Source organism: Miscanthus floridulus, chromosome 2, assembly GCF_019320115.1.
Source record: "Miscanthus floridulus cultivar M001 chromosome 2, ASM1932011v1, whole genome shotgun sequence".
Lineage (NCBI taxonomy): Eukaryota > Viridiplantae > Streptophyta > Magnoliopsida > Poales > Poaceae > Miscanthus > Miscanthus floridulus.
The window spans coordinates 160,231,728-160,251,225 of NC_089581.1; the positions used below are offsets into that span (position 1 = coordinate 160,231,728).

The 19,498-nt window shown below is 48.1% G+C and overlaps 3 protein-coding genes across 4 annotated transcripts; 1 reads left to right on the top strand and 2 right to left on the bottom strand.

The window, feature by feature from the left end:
* The first annotated feature begins 300 nt into the window (after positions 1–300).
* LOC136535116 (protein NRT1/ PTR FAMILY 8.3-like) lies at positions 301–5,126 on the top strand. 2 transcript variants are annotated; one of them, XM_066527435.1, is made up of 5 exons: positions 301–546; positions 1,686–1,788; positions 2,299–2,516; positions 2,845–3,401; positions 4,275–5,126. In XM_066527435.1, the coding sequence occupies exons 1-5, from the start codon at positions 466–468 to the stop codon at positions 5,095–5,097; spliced, it is 1,782 nt and encodes a 593-aa protein (XP_066383532.1). In that variant the 5' UTR covers positions 301–465; the 3' UTR covers positions 5,098–5,126. The 2 variants fall into 2 exon arrangements, with proteins under 2 accessions (XP_066383532.1, XP_066383539.1); XM_066527442.1 differs by having other exon boundaries at positions 302–546; positions 1,689–1,788.
* Positions 5,127–5,709: 583 nt separating this feature from the next.
* Positions 5,710–7,867, bottom strand: LOC136535104 (pentatricopeptide repeat-containing protein At4g37170-like). Its single transcript, XM_066527429.1, has one exon. It carries the CDS (start codon positions 7,845–7,847, stop codon positions 5,940–5,942), a length of 1,908 nt encoding a protein of 635 aa, XP_066383526.1. The 5' UTR covers positions 7,848–7,867; the 3' UTR covers positions 5,710–5,939.
* Positions 7,868–8,445: 578 nt separating this feature from the next.
* Positions 8,446–18,337, bottom strand: LOC136535092 (protein GID8 homolog). The gene is made up of 5 exons (XM_066527424.1): positions 17,901–18,337; positions 17,715–17,821; positions 15,754–15,885; positions 15,468–15,624; positions 8,446–8,828 (listed from the first exon to the last, which is right to left on the bottom strand). The coding sequence occupies exons 1-5, from the start codon at positions 18,118–18,120 to the stop codon at positions 8,707–8,709; spliced, it is 738 nt and encodes a 245-aa protein (XP_066383521.1). The 5' UTR covers positions 18,121–18,337; the 3' UTR covers positions 8,446–8,706.
* Between the last annotated feature and the right edge of the window lie 1,161 nt (positions 18,338–19,498).

The window sequence follows — 19,498 nt, forward strand, 5'->3', positions numbered from 1 at the left end:
ACTTTCGTTTTTATTTTGTAATTAGTATTCAATCATGAACTAATTAGGCTCAAAACATTCGTCTCGCGATTTCCAACCAAACTGTGTAATTAGTTTTTTTTGTTTATATTTAATACTCCATACACGTATCGAAAGATTCGATGTGATGGTTTTTTAAAAAACTTTTTGAGACTAAGTCTGAAATGTTACACCAATATACTACTCCGTAGATGGGTATCGGAATACTGCTCTGGCAATTCCAAATCGCGTCTCCGAATCTGTATGAATTGACTGCCGCGGTCCCCTCCGTCTGAGACCCTCCTATCCAATTATTTTTCTCTGTCGTGACGTGAAATGAATGAAATCCGCCCTGTCAGACGAAGACAGAGCGTTGCCAGTGCGGAGCTTCTTTGATCCGCTCCGGCTGTTCCCGTGGACCGTGGACCGGACTTGGGGTTGGGGGAGGCCCTCTGTCTCCAACTCTTCATGGATGAGGCAGCAGGACTGCTGTTGCAAGAAGAGGGTGGAGGTGGGGACCACGAACCACTCCTCCTTCCACTTCCACAGGTGAACTCCCCGATTACCATCTCTCTGTGGTTCAAATTCCATCCCGTAGTATATCGTAGTCAGTCTGTGAGATTCAGTTAGTATTCCTTTCCGGGCCAGCTAATTTGTTCCTTTCTTTGTTTAACGAAAATTGCTGCTTGAGGAATCCATCCCTCGAGTTCAAGTCAAAACTTGTGAGGCATTCAGAGTTCTTCAGTTTCTGTTTATGAATTGGGGTAATTTCTTATTTAGCCCTGGTTTAAAGTTGTCTTTCTTCCTTGGCCCTGAAACAAAATTCCTTATCTATTTGGCCTCACTCGAAGTTTTCTTTTCCCATCTAGCCTTACGTCATATCCCGCCTCTAACACCGTTAAGTAGCACATGAAATGACCAAACTGCCCCTGAGATATTATGAGAAACCAAAGATTACACAGGCATCGTAACAAATGCTCAAAATTATGTTGTTATACTGCCTGGGTGACCTTTGGTTTCTCATAATGTTTCAGGGCCAGTTTGGTCATTTTATGTGCCACTTAATGGTGTTAGAGGCGGGAGATGACGGTAAGGCCAGATTGGAAAACAAAACTTCGAGTGAGGCCAGATAGGTAAGAAATTTTGTTTGAGGGCCAAAGAAAAAAGACAACTTTAAACCAGAGCCAAATAATAAATTTTCTCTTATGAATTTGTGATGCCATGTTTTCTGTTCGAGAAAAATTGCGATGCCATGTTTTGCATGGTAATGTATTTGATGCTAATTCGGAGTTCAGGCAAGTGGGTGGAAAATCCGACTGCCCAAAATAAATGTGTAGTTCTATTTCGACAGGGATTTGTTGAACGCCTACCGTTAATTCATAACTGTTTGCCCATGTTGGGAAGATTGATGGGAAGCAATTAAGTTCCTTTCCTTTTTCTTTGTCTTTCTTTTTGGAGGATAAAAACAGTAGCACTGCTAAAGCATTACGAAAGTGTATGTAATCCATTTAGGCCTTGTTCGTTTCATCCCCAAACCATGGGAATTGAGGGCGATTGGAGGTGATTGAGGAGGATTTTGACTTGTAGAGGATTTAATCCCCCTCAATCCCTCCCAATCCCCTTGGTTTTAGAGCAAAACGATCAGGGCCTTAGGTGGTTTAAGCCTAAGTGCTAGTGTTATCTTTTAGCAGGACGCTGGCCTTTACACAGGTGATGGATCTGTTGATGTCAAAGGGCGCCCTGCATTAAAGCGCACTACAGGCAATTGGAAAGCATGTTTTTTCATCCTAGGTAATTTTTTTGGCAGATGCATATGCCAGAAAACTTTGGCGCATAATTTGGCATGTTCATATTCTGTTACCCACACTATTCTTCGGTTTGATATATGATCACATTAATAATCTCAACTATCCATTGTTAATGTGTAATATGTGATTTTGGTTTGCTTAGGAGGTCAAACTTCCAACATGTTCACCTCTTCTTACAAGTGCTTATATAGTTTCACATACCTAAGATTCTCCATAGGCACTTGGCAGGCACCGTGCTGCAGGATAACCAAAAGAAAATCCTTGATTTTTTTTTCTGTAAAGCATCTCTCCAAACATCTGCATTGTACATGAAATTTTATATCCTCAGGAAAATCATATATTCAGCATTAGCCAGAACAGTCAGAGTCATATAGCACAACACGTTTCAAGACTAACCCATATTACAGATCATAAGGTAAATTGAAGCATTCCTGCACTTTATAAATCCAGAAACAAGTTTTGCCAAGTTTCAGCATTGCTAGTCTTTTGACAGGGAATGAGTGTTGTGAAAGGTTGGCCTACTACGGAATTGCGAAAAACCTAGTTACTTATTTGAAAGTGAAGCTTCATCTAGGCAACCTCGAGGCTGCAAGACATGTCACCACTTGGCAAGGGACATGCTATCTCACTCCCCTTGTTGGAGCCATCTTAGCAGATTCTCATTGGGGGAAATACTGGACAATTGCTGTTTTCTCATCAGTTTACTTTATTGTAAGTACAAAGATATTGCCACCCAAGTAATAACCATATTTTAGTACAATATCCATCCCATGCTAACTTAGAAAACAAAATAAAATCTTTGTGGCATATACTACTTAATAATTTATGGATAGTCTTTATTCTTATATTGTGGAGCCCACTGAGCATTAAAAATGAACATGTAGGATATTGGATTGCAATCTTAGTGTCAGACTCAGATTAACTTGAACATTTTAATATTTTCATTTTCTTATATTTTTTTATCATGTGAAATAAATGTCTACCCTTGCCTGAAGCACTAGTTAAATCAAGTATATGACTTCTTTTTTCTTTACTGAAGGGCCTGGCTATTTTGACGCTGTCAGCATCAGTCCCAGCATTGCAGCCACCTTCATGTTTAAGAACAGTTTGTCCAGAAGCAAGCTTACTTCAGTATGGCATATTTTTTGTTGGTCTCTATATGATAGCCCTAGGGACTGGAGGTATCAAACCTTGCGTCTCCTCCTTTGGAGCTGATCAATTTGATGACACTGACCCAGCAGAGAGAGCTAAGAAGGGTTCCTTCTTCAATTGGTTCTACTTCTGTATAAATATTGGTTCATTCATATCAGGCACTATCATAGTGTGGATACAAGATAACACTGGTTGGGGAATAGGATTTGCGATTCCTACAATATTCATGGCATTAGCTATTTCATTCTTCTTCACAGCTTCAAATAAGTACAGATTCCAAAAACCTGGTGGGAGTCCACTCATAAGAGTGTGTCAGGTAGTTATAGCAGCATTTCGTAAGGGGCACATTGAAGTGCCACATGATACATCTCTCCTTTATGAAGTTGATGGCCAAACTTCAGCAATTGAGGGAAGCCGGAAGCTGGAGCACACAAATGAGCTCGAGTAATTCTCATTTTCTGTGATGGAGTCACTACTTACTACTTTAGTTTCAGTATCATGTGGCACCACATTTATGTAATCTTTGGAAATGACAGTACTTACTATATGCATAAAGACATTGAACTTCACTACAAACTTTTTACTGTCTCAACTTGAGGATACTGGAAAATAAGTACATAAATGCAATGAAAAATAAATAGGAATTATTCATAGGATCAGACAACCATGATACTTTCTCCCATACAATTGAATTATCCATACTTTGGCCGCAATATATTTCATATGTTCAGAATGAAATAATGGTACGAGCTTATTTATCTTGAAAAGTACTGAAGTAGTTTGATAACAATATATTGCAGCCGAAATTAGTTGTAAAAGTTGCTTTTGGGGGGACCATTTCAAATTGCCAATGTCCTAAACAACACTTCTTTGTGAGTTTGTGACAAAGAGTAGTAGTATGTTGTAGTTCTATTAGACATCCAATACAATAGGAATAGTGACTGCCACTTAATTGTCAATACTCAGTAGTCAATAGTAATCCAAATCAACTTGGAACTCCATAGAGGAAGCAAATGCATCGTGACACCTGTTACTGTGTACTTGTGATCTTGTTAAATGCTTGCTTGTAAATGCAATGTTTGGTAACATAACTTAAGCCTCAGGACAGGACTAGACACATGTTACTTGCATCTTGTACCCTTCTTTTCCTTCTTAATACAAAAGATACGCAACTCTCCTGCGTGTTCCAGAAAAAAACATGTTACTTGCATAATTGTATTTGTTCCAAGTATGTTACGCCTGTAAGCAGCTTGATTTGCAGACTTGTCTTTTGTTGTGTGACTGCGATAACATTCTAGCTACCTCTCTTTTGTGTAGGTTCCTTGATAGAGCTGCCGTTATCTCATCTGCTGATCTGAAGAACGAATCCTTTACAGACTCATGGAAGCTTTGCACAGTTACCCAGGTGGAAGAATTGAAGATCCTAATAAGAATGTTTCCCATTTGGGCTACTACTATCATATTCAGTGCTGTTTACGCCCAAAACTCTTCCATGTTCATAGAGCAGGGCATGGTTCTTGACAAGCGCATTGGATCTTTCAACATTCCTCCTGCATCTCTCTCAACTTTTGATGTAATCAGCGTCATCATATGGGTTCCACTTTATGACCGCATTCTGGTGCCAATAGCTAGAAAATTCACCGGAAGGGAGAAGGGTTTTTCGGAGCTACAGCGGATGGGAATTGGATTAGTCCTGTCAATTCTTGCGATGGTATCTGCAGCTCTTGTTGAGTTGAAGCGTTTAGAGATTGCCAGGTCTGAAGGTCTTATTCATGAGAAGGCTGCTGTTCCAATGAGCATTCTTTGGCAAATACCACAATATTTCTTGGTGGGTGCTGCTGAGGTGTTTACTTGTATAGGCCAAGTTGAGTTCTTTTACGATCAGGCCCCAGATGCCATGAGGAGTTTATGTAGTGCATTTGCACTTATTACAGTCTCACTGGGAAGCTATATAAGCTCCATCATACTGACGTTGGTGGCGTACATTACAACTCAGGGAGGAGATCCTGGATGGATCCCTGACAATCTGAATGAAGGCCATCTCGACCGGTTCTTTTGGTTAATTGCAGGGATAAGCTTTGTGAATTTGATAGTTTACATGGGTTGTGCTGTGAGATACAGATATAAGAAAGCCTCTTGATTATATTTACGTGAACTCTTGTAATGTGATTCCTGGTGCCATACTTAGCAAATACAATGCATTGTACAGACTTCTGAAGTCCTGCGATTCACTGACTGACTTTCTATTGCAAATCCTACTGTAATTTATTACATGCAGAATAAAGTATCTTGTGATTACTTTGTCTGTGGCAGTAGAGTTATTGCCTTGTTCTATGAAAAAGCTTCCAATTGTTTGTTCAAAGTAGGCCTTTGTGCTACTTGTTTGCTTGAAATGTAGCCACCCTGTTCTGCCTTTTGAATTGTGATTGCCTTAATTTCTTTCATAGTAATACTCCATACCATACATGGATCCAAGTAAAAACATTGCAAAGCAGCCTTTCGCTGCCAAACTTAACACCACAAATTCCATTCTCCTTACGTACATGATCTGTTACTAAGAAAGAGCAGCAAAAAGAAAGACATCAACATTTTATTACTTCAGCAAACAGATGGGATGTGCAACGTTTAGTAAGCCTACATCCATGTAGGTTAGCGTAACAGATATTCTGTCAGGTTGTGAGCCCCTCGCCTTTCTTCTGCATTTGACAAAAGAAACAGCTGGAGCATGTGCATGCTCATCTACAAAGGAACAAGCGAAATGAGTGTTTAGTATTCCATGGCAGATCTCTCGAGACAGAAGATCACAGAATTTGCAGAAGGAAAGGTTCAAGTGCCATTTTGTTGCAGTTTGCCTAGGTACCGCAAAAAGCCAACTTCCCAAACAATGCCACAATATCAGTACTGCCGTACATTGGCCTTAGTCATTTCTGGTCTTAAAAAGTCAAAAGTTAAAAAACCATTTCCTTGTATATGCAGCACAGATCACCAATAATCCCTGCAAGAACAACTCCCATTCTTGAAGTGATGGAACCTATGAGAGTCCCTGACAATGATCTCTCTCTGCACAATCTTTGATATTAACTTAATAGTGGTATGACAGTCCCCACAAATGCGCAGATTCTTGAAAACCTTGATGGGAGCACCCTTCGGAGTAGCAATGATTCCAAAAGCAACAGCAAGCCGCTCGCTATGATAACCAATGTCCTGCTGCTTCTGCTCGTCTTCTACATCATGGAGAACAAATCCGGTGTCTGCTACATACCCTTCTTCCCTCATCTTCAGATACAGCTTCTTCAGAAGCGCATATATTTCTTCAGCTTGAGGATGCAACTTATCCCCAACCAGAAACACATGCACCCTTGTCCCAACCTCAATCCAACTTGAGGCTGGCATTTTAGTAATGCGCTTTAACTCCATGATCCGTCTCGTATTCTCAACTTCATCAAACAAACCAACTGATGCATAAATATTGGCTAGAGTAACATATGTTGCTGGATTTTCAGGTTCAATTTCAAATAATGCTTCTGCTGCCCACTTTGCGAGGCGGACATTCTTATGAATCCGGCAGCCACCAAGCAAGGACGCCCATAGGAACTTGTTAGGCTTTACAGACATTGTGTCGATCATCTCTTCTGCTCGCTCAAACAGGCCTGACCGGCTGAGGAGATCAATCACACAAGCATAATGATCAGCAGTGTGCTCAATACCATATTCATCCTTTATCGAATGGAAGATACCGAGACCTTTATCGACCAGGCCAGCATGAGCACATGCAGATAGAACACCAACAAAGGTGACATGATCAGGCCTGAATCCGGACCTCAATAACATGTCAAAGTAATGCAATGCCGCATCTGGCTGCCCATTCTGTGCATAGCCAGAGATCATGGCTGTCCACGACACCAAGTCCAGCTTTGGCATCCCCCTAAAGACACCCACTGCAGTTCCCATGTCGCCGTACTTGGAATACATGTGCACAAGCGCACTCTCTGCAAAGCATGAATCCCCTGCCCTGCTCTTTGTCATTCGACCATGCACCTGCTTCCCGAGTTTCTCGCAGGTGAATTCTGCGCAAGCACGCAGAACCCCCGCATACGTGAACTCATTCGGTTGAATGCCACTCCTCAGCATGCGCACGAACAGCCTGAAGCCTTGGCCATCGCGCCCGGCGTCAAAATACCTCTCCACCATGGCCGTCCAAGAGACGACGTCCCGAACGGGCATCCTATCGAACACGCTCCTCGCGTCGTCCACGCGCCCGCACTTGGCGTACATGTCTGCGAGCGCGCTCCAGACGACGGCATCCGCGTCGATCCCTCTCCTGACCACGTGGCAGTGCAGCTCCCTCCCCGCGCGCGCGCACCGGGCGGCCGTGGCCGCGGCGAGCGCGCTGGACGCGGTGAACTCGTTGTCCGCGCCGGCGCTCACCGGCTCCCGCAGCATCCGGCGGTAGATCGCGAGCGCGGCGCGGGGCTGACCGTGGCGCGCGTGGGCGGAGATGACGGCGGACCAGGAGAAGTGGTCCCTCCGGGGCATTCGGTCGAACAGCGCGCGCGCGGAGGCGAGGCCGCGCGAGGAGCGGCCGAGCGCCGCGACGAGGGTGTTGTAGGAGCACACGTCAGTGCTTGGGAGGGAGGCGAGGAGGGCGACCGCGTCCGGGAGAGTGGCCGGGTGGGAGGAGAGCAGGTGGAGGATGCGGTTGGAGAGGAGCGTGGAGGGCGGCCGGAATGAGGCGACGGCCGCGGCGATCGCACGCGCCGCGGAGGCGTGGGAGGCGTCGGCGCGGAGGAGCGGGAGGAGGCGGTCGATGGCGTCGTGGAGCTGGGACGCCGTGGTTACGGACACCGAGAAGGAAGAGTGCTTCATGCGGATAGCGGCTCGCGACGGCATGCATGGCCGCCGTGGTGAAAGTGATGAAACTACACGAGCTGAGCGAATACTGATACGCGGGAAGCGGCAATGGTGATCCGTGAATGCGACTTCTAAAATCTGTAGCCGCTGAGAGCATCTCCGCTTTTTCTCAAAACCCACTCAATCTGAGAGTTTTCAAAACTCACTCTCAATCTTGTTTACAAACTTTCAACACTTAAGAACCGAGTTATCGATGCAAATGTACAAAATAGAAATAAAGTATAAAAGTACAAATGACAAGATAGAAAAAAAAAAGTATAAAAGTAGTTAAGATGATTTGGAAATAGTCCAAGATTCCTTACACGAAATTGCCTTCTATATTTTAAAAGCAAGATTTTGAAAACGGTTGGTTGAACCAAACAAATGAACAAATGACTTAGCCTCTTGAAAAACTCATTGGTTTACCGAATCTGTTTTTAGGAACTATTAGAGATTCTCTAATGCAACTCTTCCAATTGATTCTGACATTGGGGAAAAAATGAGCTGCTTTGCACAGTTGCATCAAACTGACAGCAGGAGCGTGAATTCGATGCCCAAACCATGACTGAAAGAATTTGCGTGTTGCAAGCACCACAGGTTTGAAAGGAATGTCAATGAAAAATCAAATCCAATATTTGCACTGACTGGAAAGGGGTTCAAACATGTCTTCTACATCATGTACAGGTAGAACACAGGTGAAGTTTTCAGATCAACTGCTTGCATTGAGCTTAAACACTGGTGAAAGGGGTGAACTCAATTGCTGCAGGCGACAATCTATTGACAGATCCGGAGCAAAACACATGCAGACACCAAACAGGCTTGGTGCCTACCCTCCGTTATCATCACCTTGGCAGCAGATTCATATCGATGGATCTTCCAGTGCTGCAGTGGTGAAGTCGTTGATTCGTGGATATGCCGCCTTTTCGTCCAGTTGATTTTGTGTCCACTTCAACATCTTTAACAAGCTTGGAAGCTTCGGATCTGCCAATGTGGGAAAAGGAATATAAAGAGGAGCTTCAGTAAAGTCACAACATATCCAAACAAGGGAGGTAGTAGTTTGTGATTCCAAACAAATAAGACAAACATAATTGCATTGTGTACTGAATTTTAGTGTAACCTGAATAACTTAGGTGCTAAAAACAATTTAAATTTGAGCGTTAAAATTGTAAACACATATCGTAAATTCTTTAAAACATTCCAGTATATATCGATTTAATTAACACTTTATAAGCACAACAGTTGATGGGCGGGCCTGTGACCGGAAGGTCCCAGGTTCGAGTCGCGGTCTCCTCGCATTGCATATGCGAGGGTAAGGCTTGCCACTGACACCCTTCCCCAGACCCCGCACAGAGCGGGAGCTCTCTGCACTGGGTACGCCCTTTTTTTATAAGCACAACAGAAAAAAAAAATGGGCCTATACATTTAAATATCTGGACCTGTTGGTCAGTCGCTGACTGTCAAGTTGCAGTCATAATACAACTGCGCAGGATTCAGGTCCACGATACTGCTGAGCCTTATATGTTAAGACAGATGGGATAGTGATAAAATTCATCATTCCTTTCTTCTCCAGTAACAGAAACTAATAGAGTTGGCTATAATCTACTCCATTCGCTCTGAAATGTACTTCGGTTTAGCTTTGTCCTAAGTCAAACTTCTCTAAATTTGACCAAATTTATAGAAAAAATGCACTAATAACATCTACAACATCCAATTAGTTTCATTTAATACATCGTGTATATGATATAAGACAAAACTAAAATAGTTAAATGCATGAGCAGCCACTGAACTTGTCAAGGGGTACCACTTAGGTCCACAAACTTTGAAAACACATTTCTGGAGACATAAACTTGTTAAGTGGTGCACCGCAGTCGTCGGTGCGGTCCAGAAATGGACCTGCAGTGCACCATTTAGCAAGTTTAGGGATGTACGGTCCACCAATTGACAAGTTTAATGGCCCAGAAATACATGTTCAAAGTTTGTGGACCTAAGTCACACCCCTTGACAAGTTCAGGGGCACGCTCATGCATATATCCAGGGGCTGTTTGGATTGATAACTGCCAGGCAAGAAGCTGCCCAGGCATCGATCTCCACCCCAGGCGTCCAAAAATCGGGCGCCTGGGGGAGCTCCCTGCGCCAGGCAACTTTGCCAGGGCAGTAACCAAACTAGCCCTTAATTCAAACTAAAATGACCTATATTTAGGGCTGGATGTCATGTGGGGGCGCACGTACGCGAGACGCCGTGCGTGTGACGTGCGCCGCGCTGCAGAGCGCGCCAAGCTCTCGGCTGGGAAGGCCACCGTTAGTGGCTAAGTTTAGCAAGTACCAATTAGTTATTTGGCTTTCCTATTAGTTTGTTGGCTTTCCTAAATTGTAGGCATGGCTGTTCCAGCCATGGGCTATTTATTATTGTATCCGGCACTTTGCAAATTAAGAAAGATCATTATCCCTAATCTCTCTCTTCTCCCTAACCAAACCTACGGTGGAGGGGCAAAACCTCACCGGAGGCGACACGGACCGCGGCTACAACCTCCGTAGCCAAGGGCCGGCTACCCTGGGCGTCGAGGCCCTTGACAACCTGGTATCACGGTCACACCGATCCCGTTCGTCCGCCGCCGCCGCCGCTTCATCCTCCGCTGCCACGCTGCCCACCTCTGTCGCGCCTGTTTCCAGCACACCGGACTCCCCACCATCAGCCGCCTCCGCTACATCTCCCATGGCGGCTCCCTCCAACGCCGACATCGCCAAGATGATCGAGAGCCTCACCGGCACGATCGCCTCCCTGCAGTCCGACGTCGCGGCCTTGAAGAAGGACAAGGACAAGTCCTCATCGTCCTCAGGTCCGGGCGGGGACATGGACGGCCAGCACCACAACGATCGGCCTCCGCGGTTCCAAAAGATGGATTTCCCGCGCTATGATGGTACGGTCGATCCGCTCATCTTCATCAGCCGCTGTGAATCTTATTTCCATCAACAGCGGATCATGGAAGAGGAGAAGGTGTGGATGGCCTCGTATAATCTTGAGGACGTGGCCCAGCTGTGGTACCTCCAGCTCCGGGATGACGAGGGCGTTCCTCGGTGGAGCCGTTTCAAGGACCTTCTCCAGCTGCGTTTCGGTCCGCCCCTGCGCTCTGCACCCCTCTTCGAGCTCGCGGAGTGCCGGCGCACAGGCACCGTGGAGGAGTACCAGAACCGGTTCCAGGCGCTCCTACCCCGCGCCGGGCCCCTGGAGGAAACGCAGCGCGTCCAGCTCTTCACGGGGGGTCTTCTGCCGCCGCTGAGCCATGCGGTGCGGATCCACAATCCGCAGTCGCTCGCGGCCGCCATGAGCCTCGCCCGCCAGGTGGAGCAGATGGAGCTTGACAGGCAGGCATTGGCGCCGGCTCCTGCCCGGCCAGCACCCCGCGGCCTGCTCCCAGCACCGGCTCCGCGTCTCGCGCTTCCTGCACCGCCGCCACCACCGCCATTGGCCGCCGGGGGTGCCCGCCAGGAGCCCAAGCCGGTGAGACGCCTCTCGCCGGAGGAGCAGGCGGAACGCCGTCGCTTGGGGCTGTGTTATAACTGCGACGAGAAGTACTCCCGCGGCCATAATCGTGTCTGCCGCCGTCTCTTCTACATAGCCGGGGTCACGCTCAACGACGACGAAGACGCCGCCCTGGACGGCCCTGATACGGAGGCTCCGGTCTTCTCGCTGCAGGCCGTGGCCGGGGTGCCGCCTTGCGACACGATGCAGGTCCGGGTGCGGGTGGGCGCGGTGACGCTGACCGCCCTCCTTGACACTGGCTCCTCTCATAACTTCATCGCCGAGGAAGCGGCGCGCCTCTGCAAACTGCCAATCCAGCCCAAGCCGCGCCTTACCGCCACGGTGGCGAACGGCGAGAAGCTCCAGTGCCCCGGCGTCCTACGCCAGGCGCCCATTTCCGTCGAGGGCGAGGCGTTCGAGGTGGATCTCTTCGTCTTGCCGCTGGCGGGCTACGATGTCGTCCTGGGGACTCAATGGCTGGTTACCCTGGGGCCGATCACGTGGGACTTCAAGGCACGCACCCTGTCGTTCGCTCGCCAGGACCGACTGGTGTGCTGGTCAGATGTGGCTGCGCGCCCGGCTCCGTCTCTCGCAGCCACAGCCGGCGCAGGGGACCTCCTCGACGAGCTGTTGGCCTCCTTCCAGGGGGTTTTCGCTGAGCCCTCTGGCCTACCTCCACAGCGTGGCCGGGACCACAACATCGTCCTCAAACCCGGTGTGCAGCCGGTAGCCGTTCGCCCCTACCGCTACCCGGCGGCCCACAAGGATGAATTGGAGCGGCAGTGTGCCGCCATGATCGCCCAGGGCATTGTCCGCCGCAGCGACTCCGCGTTCTCGTCCCCTGTCCTTCTCGTCAAGAAGCAGGACGGGTCGTGGCGTTTCTGCGTCGACTACCGCGCCCTCAACGCAATTACGGTCAAGGACGCCTTCCCAATTCCTGTCGTCGACGAGCTCCTTGATGAGCTCCATGGGGCGCGTTTCTTCACCAAGCTGGATCTCCGCTCGGGGTATCACCAGGTGCGGATGCGGCCAGCCGACATCCACAAGACCGCCTTCCGCACCCACGACGGCCTCTACGAGTTCCTGGTCATGCCGTTCGGCTTGTGCAACGCGCCGGCGACGTTCCAGGCGCTCATGAACGACGTCCTCCGCCCGTTCCTCCGCCGGTTCGTTCTTGTGTTTTTTGACGGCATCCTAATCTACAGCAGGACATGGGCGGACCACCTTCGCCACATCCGCGCCGTCCTCAGCGAGCTCCAGCGCCAACAACTCTTCCTCAAGCGCGCCAAGTGTGCCTTCGCCAGTACCTCCGTCGCGTACCTGGGCCACGTCATCTCCGAGGCAGGCGTCGCCATGGACCCGGCCAAGGTACAGGCGGTGCGCGACTGGCCGACACCGCGCTCGGCCCGCGCTGTTCGCGGTTTCCTCGGCTTGGCGGGGTACTACCGCAAGTTCGTGCATAATTACGGCACCATCGCCGCGCCGCTCACCGCTCTGCTGAAGAAGGAACGCTTCCTGTGGTCTAGTGAGGCCTCGGCGGCCTTCGACGCCCTCAAAGAAGCAGTCACCACCGCCCCGGTTCTCTCCATGCCGGACTTCTCCAAGCCCTTCATCGTCGAGTGCGACGCGTCCTCCCACGGGTTCGGGGCCGTGCTGGTCCAGGACAGCCACCCTGTGGCTTTCTTCAGTCGACCGGTGGCACCTCGCCATCGCGCGCTTGCGGCCTACGAGCGTGAATTGATCGGCCTCGTGCACGCTGTTCGGCACTGGAGGCCGTACCTTTGGGGGCGGAGCTTCACCATCCAGACTGATCATTACAGCCTTAAATACCTGCTCGATCAGCGGCTCTCCACAATACCTCAACACCATTGGGTGGGGAAGCTGCTTGGTTTCGACTTCACGGTCGAATATAAGCCGGGTCAGGCGAATGCGGTGGCCGACGCGCTGTCCCGCCGCGATACACCACCGGAGGGCTCTATCCTGGCACTATCGGCTCCACATTTTGACTTCATCGACAGGCTTCGCCAGGCACAGGCCTCTGACCCTGCCCTCGTCGCCCTCCAGGAAGAGCTCACCGCGGGCTCCAGAGGCGCACCATGGGCGCTGGTGGATGGGCTCGTCCAGTTCAGCGGGCGGTTGTACATTCCACCGGCCTCGCCCTTGCTGCTCGAGCTGCTGGCCGCCGTTCACGCGGAAGGACACGAAGGCGTTCAACGCACGCTGCACAGACTGCGGCGAGATTTCCATTTTCCTAACATGAAACAGCTCGTGCAGGACTGGGTGCGGGCGTGTCCTACATGTCAGCGCTACAAGTCGGAACATCTCCATCCGGCAGGCCTCCTCCTTCCGCTGCCCGTGCCCCAAGGCGTGTGGTCTGACATCGCCCTCGACTTTGTGGAGGCGCTGCCTCGGGTCCGGGGGAAGTCCGTCATCTTGACGGTGGTGGATAGGTTCAGCAAGTACTGCCACTTCATCCCGCTGTCCCACCCATACTCCGCGGAGTCGGTCGCCCAAGTCTTCTTCGCCGAGATCGTTCGTCTCCACGGCGTGCCACAGTCCATCGTGTCGGACAGGGACACTGTCTTCACCTCCACCTTCTGGCGTGAGTTGATGCGGCTGGTGGGCACCCAGCTCCACATGACGACAGCCTTTCACCCCCAGTCCGACGGGCAGTCCGAGTCGGCCAACCGCGTCATCATCATGTTCCTGCGATGCCTCACTGGGGACCGGCCGCGGCAGTGGCTCCAGTGGCTGCCATGGGCGGAGTACGTCTTCAACACCGCCTACCAGTCTTCGCTGCGGGATACGCCATTCCGCGTCGTCTACGGCCGGGATCCCCCATCCATCCGGTCTTACACGCCGGGAGAGACCAGGGTGGCCGCTGTTGCGCAGTCCCTGGAAGAGCGGGATGAATTCCTCGCCGACATCCGCGCCCGCCTGGAGCAAGCTCAGCTGGTCCAGAAGCATCAATACGACAAGAACCACCGCCAAGTGCTGTACAAGGTGGGAGACTGGGTGCTGCTCCGCCTACGCCATCGACCGACGGCCTCTATGCCCCAGTCCGTCACCGGCAAGCTGCGCCCGCGCTTCTACGGCCCCTACCGCGTCACCGAGCTCATCAACGACGTCGCGGTTCGCCTCGCTCTGCCGCCGCGTGCCCGTCTGCACGACGTGTTTCATGTTGGGCTACTCAAGCCGTTCCATGGCTCACCGCCGGATGCACCACCACCGCTCCCTGCTGTCCGCCATGGTGCTGTCATTCCGGAGCCAGAACACGCCGTCAAGACGCGCCTAGCGCGCGGTGTGCGCCAGGTGCTGATTCACTGGAAGGGCGAGTCGCCTGCCTCGGCAACCTGGGAAGACGTCGACGCTTTCTCCGCCAAGTACCCAGATTTCCAGCTCGAGGACGCGCTGGCTCTCGAGGAAGGGGGAGATGTCATGTGGGGGCGCACGTACGCGAGACGCCGTGCGCGTGACGTGCGCCGCGCTGCAGAGCGCGCCCAGCTCTCGGCTGGGAAGGCCACCGTTAGTGGCTAAGTTTAGCAAGTACCAATTAGTTATTTGGCTTTCCTATTAGTTTGTTGGCTTTCCTAAATTGTAGGCATGGCTGTTCCAGCCATGGGCTATTTATTATTGTATCCGGCACTTTGCAAATTAAGAAAGATCATTATCCCTAATCTCTCTCTTCTCCCTAACCAAACCTACGGTGGAGGGGCAAAACCTCACCAGAGGCGACACGGACCGCGGCTACAACCTCCGTAGCCAAGGGCCGGCTACCCTGGGCGTCGAGGCCCTTGACACTGGAGGGAGTATTTTTCACAACCTTGAAGTTGTTACATACAAACTTAATAATTTGATAAATTCAATGTCAAATGTTTCAAGGGGTATAAAATGAGAATAGATATGACCCTGTTTCAGTTTTTCCACCTCCTTTCTTCTCAATTATTAAGATATATTGATACCAGCCTCACTTTCCTATATCCAAATATAACTTTGACTGGTTTAATTTAAATAGCAAACTAATCAATGAATGGACATGAAAGGATTTGATGTAAATTCTGCTAAATTAAATCTTGAACTAAACAGTAGATGTTACTAACCTTTCTCATGACTTTGGCTTGTAAGAATAGCAGCATTAACTTCACTTGCAGTCTTCAAACGTTGAGAAACATCCAATAGTTCCCCATAAGGGCAATTTTTTACATCTTCAAAAACCAGTAGTGCTACGGTTTTTTCTATCTCTTCGAGAAACGTTTGCTGCGAAATCAGGGGGAAAAAAGCAGAAACCACACAACATGTCTTTAAAGCGGTTCAGTTGCATGTGGAATAAATTAGATCTGAATCCTGAAACTAAAATGAAGTATACAGGTAGATCTAAAAAGATACATTTTCTTCGCCTCTCGGTGCAAGTTCTTCTTGAGCAAACTCCAAAGCTTCATTTATTTTTCCCGCACGAATCAATTCTATTAGTTTCTGTTGCTGGAGATGGAAGTATAGTTGGGGATTCGTGTCCAGAATCTGCATACATTCATCCAAGTCAGCATAACAATTAAGGAGACATGAGTTAACAAATGCTTAGCTCCTCCCAGAAGAACAAAAACAAATACAGATGCTTCTAATCTATATCTATTACCTAATATATTAAAGTATCTATTACCTAATATTAAAGTACCAATTACCTAATATTAAAGTACGGTAATTTCTTTGGTCTGTTGTCTCTCACTCCCACCCCTTATTTGGTCCCTCACACGGTCTGCCATCCCTCACTTCAAACCCTCTTCTTCCGTCCATCGGTCAGCCGTCCCTCACTCCCACCCTTCTCGCTTTTACCGATCGCAAACCTCGGTCCGTCATCCCCCTTACTCCCACCATTCTCACTTTCACAGATGACAAATGTATACCTAGGAGTTCAAGGCCCGGGGCCCAGCCGAGGTAGACTCTATCCTTCTCCAATACGGCATCGGTCACAATTTGAAGCTACAAAACCTTCGCTGGCGCTGCACACTCATGTCATGGCCTGGCTGGCCAAGCCCGAGTTCGTGCATGTCAAGACTCAGCACGGCTCGGCACATGCGGGCTTGTGGCTCGCCTTCCATCTTTCTCAACCTCACAACAAGTTCACACAATAGCCACCCATTTAAGTTGAATCAATCTCCTGACAATTTCTCATGCAGGATTAATCCTTTGTTGCACCTAGCATTTATTATGGGCATTGGGATTTAATTGAATTATTGAAATAAGGTTGGGCCAAGCCCAATTAAGTCCAACAAAGATGTAGCTAGCTCTAGGTGACCATGCAACAAGCTGTGCATCCCATTGCAATGTCCGGGAATGTTTGCTAGTATATCGAAAAATAATGAACATTAAATGACAGAATTTTTATGACCTTGAGGATAGGGCTTCTCCTTTTTTAAGAAAAGGATAATAAAACAACACAACTGTCACAGTAAATCACTATCCGTGCAATATGACTGATTTTTTTCCTGGCCGTCTATGTTATCTGAGTTGTATGTAAAAATGAGCCGAACCCTCCTATAAATAAACATTTCACAAAACTTGTTAACTATTTCCAAGCAAAGGGATAACGAAGGTGGAAACATCATTCTGAAACAGAAAACGCTTGTGGAAAAAGGATGTCACATTGGATCCTCGTCTCATCACTCATTAGTGTTGGGCAAACATAACAATCAACTGAGTTTAGTCAGTAATCAATGAGGTGCCATATTTATACTGTTGGGCGTTTTTTCACATTCGAAATAATTGGCCCTAACTCCTAGATTGGTCCAAGTATATTGGATGCTACTTGTTAAGGGTTTCAGTTGTTTCTACCGGTTACAAAGATGTTCAAAACTGCAACCTGCTCAGCAGGAATCTCCAGCTCTTATTTGAACAATCAAGTATGGCAAACGTGGACAACTAATATAAAGAGTAGAATAACCAGTAAGAACTGATGATCAAATCAGAAACATATCATTTGACACAACAGGAAGCTCCTGCGTACTCTCCAAAGACATGACAGGTCATCAAATTAGATTGGGAAAGGATTCTGTTCCTGTATTCTAAACTAGTTGAAGCTCTAAATTGCTGACAAACACAGTGACAGTACATCCAAGTTACCCACATTGCAAAACTGAGTGCTCCTCTAGTTGACCGAATTTATTTCAGACCTACAGGAAGGATGGAAACCGAATATGCACAACCAGCAATCACAACCTACTTTGAGATCTTCCACAACACAGTAAAATACCTAAATGTGCATCTCGGCCGTTATTCCTTCGTTCCAAATTTCCAGACAGGCTCAACTTAAGCTGGAACTAATTTTGCAAGGGACAGAGACAGAATCGAACCGTGGGGTTAAGATCGTTGATTTTCTCGATTGCCTCCTGAACATTACCCGACTGTACTGCTCTCTTAACCTCCATTCGATCCGTGATGGTCGCTAGGTCAATCTCCGCTGCAAAAATAAAATTAGAAATTCAACAAATTCCCCGGGAAGTTCAATAGCGGAGGAGAGAAAGAGGAGCGTGCAATACGCTGGGTGCCGGACTCGATGCGGAACTTGTCGGCGGCGTCAACGAAGCCCTCGGTGACGAGAAAGTTCATGACGAGGCGGTTCATATCCTCCTTGCGGATCTTGACGTCGCGGAGCTTCCGCTCCCACTCGTCACGGGTCACAACCTTCTTCGAGGACGCCATGGAGGCCGGGGAGTCGATGGAGTCCAAGTCGCGAAGTACGATGCGGGAGAGGAACATCAGATGCGGGGGCTAAGGGAGAGATGGGGCGGACTGCTGGTCCGATCACACAGGCGCCATAAGCCTGCAGCGACGGGCGGCGAGGCAACGGGCTAGGGTTTCGCCGCGGGGAGGGGGCAGCCGGAGGATGGATTGAGGACTTGGAGAGAAGCCGAGGATGAGTCGACGTCGGGAGACCCCGAGAGTCCGGAGGAGAAAGAGTTGCTTGTTACTTGCAACAGTATCCAACGCCTAAACTGTGGCAAACTAGAGAATTAATTAATAGGGTTTTCACAGTTCATACAATGATTATAGTGAGATTTTCTTATTTACAATGCAATAGTCTATATGAAGAGCTGTTCGTAGAGGTGAAGCTAAAAAAGTTTCACCAATAAAATAAAGTTATGTTGAATGTGACCTAATACAAACTTCTCATATCTATACCACACAAAATTGGGAGCTTCGCAGGCAAAGCCTGGCCATCCATGATTTACGAGAAATCCAATAGTAACAAATCAAATTCAAACAAGCAAAGGTCACAAGTGCTCAAAAGATTTAGATAGATGACAACTTTTCTCGTATCCTCAAATCCTCTCCAAGAGAGTATAGAATCTAAGTACACTAGCTAGAGAGGAAGAAAGAGAGCTCTAAATATGTTTAACTTGAGATAGGTCGTTCTGGTGTCCAAGAGTTACAAAGAGACAGGTGGCGGGGTATATACTCTCTCCTTCTCAACTAGTTCTTAGTGTGCAAGTCAAGCATGGACAAAAAATCGATAAAACTTAGAGCTCGAGCACATATTAGATGAGAAAAAAATGTCAGGTCCCAAAAATTCTGACCGTTGACCAGAATTGGTGGTCACATAAATAGTGAACCTTAGTGAGCATTAAATCATAAAAAGTCAAGAAATTTCGATGGATCTGAATTTTCGGCCAAGACCTAGAATTTCCGACCGCATAACAGTTAGCACTCATTTTGCAAAATAAAGGGTCATCTTCTATCATGTCTAGGTTTTAGTTTGAAACTTTTGAGCAATTAGAAACTTTCAAGTGATTAGTATTCGATTTCCTTCATAGAACAACATTCCTACTACGCAAGATATTCAAAAGAACTCACGAAACAAATGATGCTTCCAAATTTATGTCCTTTTTGCCATAGGCTTTGTTGTGTATAGGGCAGGATATCGAGCCAGCTCAGCTCATTATAGCTCGTTATACAAACGATCCAGAAGACTAGGTTGGCTCGGCTTGTTAGCGAGCTCGAGCTAGCTCGCTTGGCTCGCGAGCCAAAGCACAAAAACACAGTACATAGAGATTATAATCTCCCATTAGCAATAAACATATCACATGCATATTTATAAATGGAATAAACAAAATACTTATAAATTTTGAACTTAGTC

Excerpts from the sequence above, each read along its gene's own strand:
- LOC136535116 (XM_066527435.1), top strand. The coding sequence starts at position 466 with ATGGATGAGGCAGCAGGACTGCTGTTGCAAGAAGAGGGTGGAGGTGGG. Across the intron at positions 1,789-2,298 it reads AGCATGTTTTTTCATCCTAG|GGAATGAGTGTTGTGAAAGG; the intron begins GTAATTTTTTTG and ends GTCTTTTGACAG. Across the intron at positions 2,517-2,844 it reads TCTCATCAGTTTACTTTATT|GGCCTGGCTATTTTGACGCT; the intron begins GTAAGTACAAAG and ends TCTTTACTGAAG.
- LOC136535104 (XM_066527429.1), bottom strand. The coding sequence starts at position 7,847 with ATGCCGTCGCGAGCCGCTATCCGCATGAAGCACTCTTCCTTCTCGGTG.
- LOC136535092 (XM_066527424.1), bottom strand. The coding sequence starts at position 18,120 with ATGTTCCTCTCCCGCATCGTACTTCGCGACTTGGACTCCATCGACTCC. Across the intron at positions 15,886-17,714 it reads TCAACGATCTTAACCCCACG|ATTCTGGACACGAATCCCCA; the intron begins GTTCGATTCTGT and ends GAATGTATGCAG. Across the intron at positions 8,829-15,467 it reads AAGCCAAAGTCATGAGAAAG|ATCCGAAGCTTCCAAGCTTG; the intron begins GTTAGTAACATC and ends CCACATTGGCAG.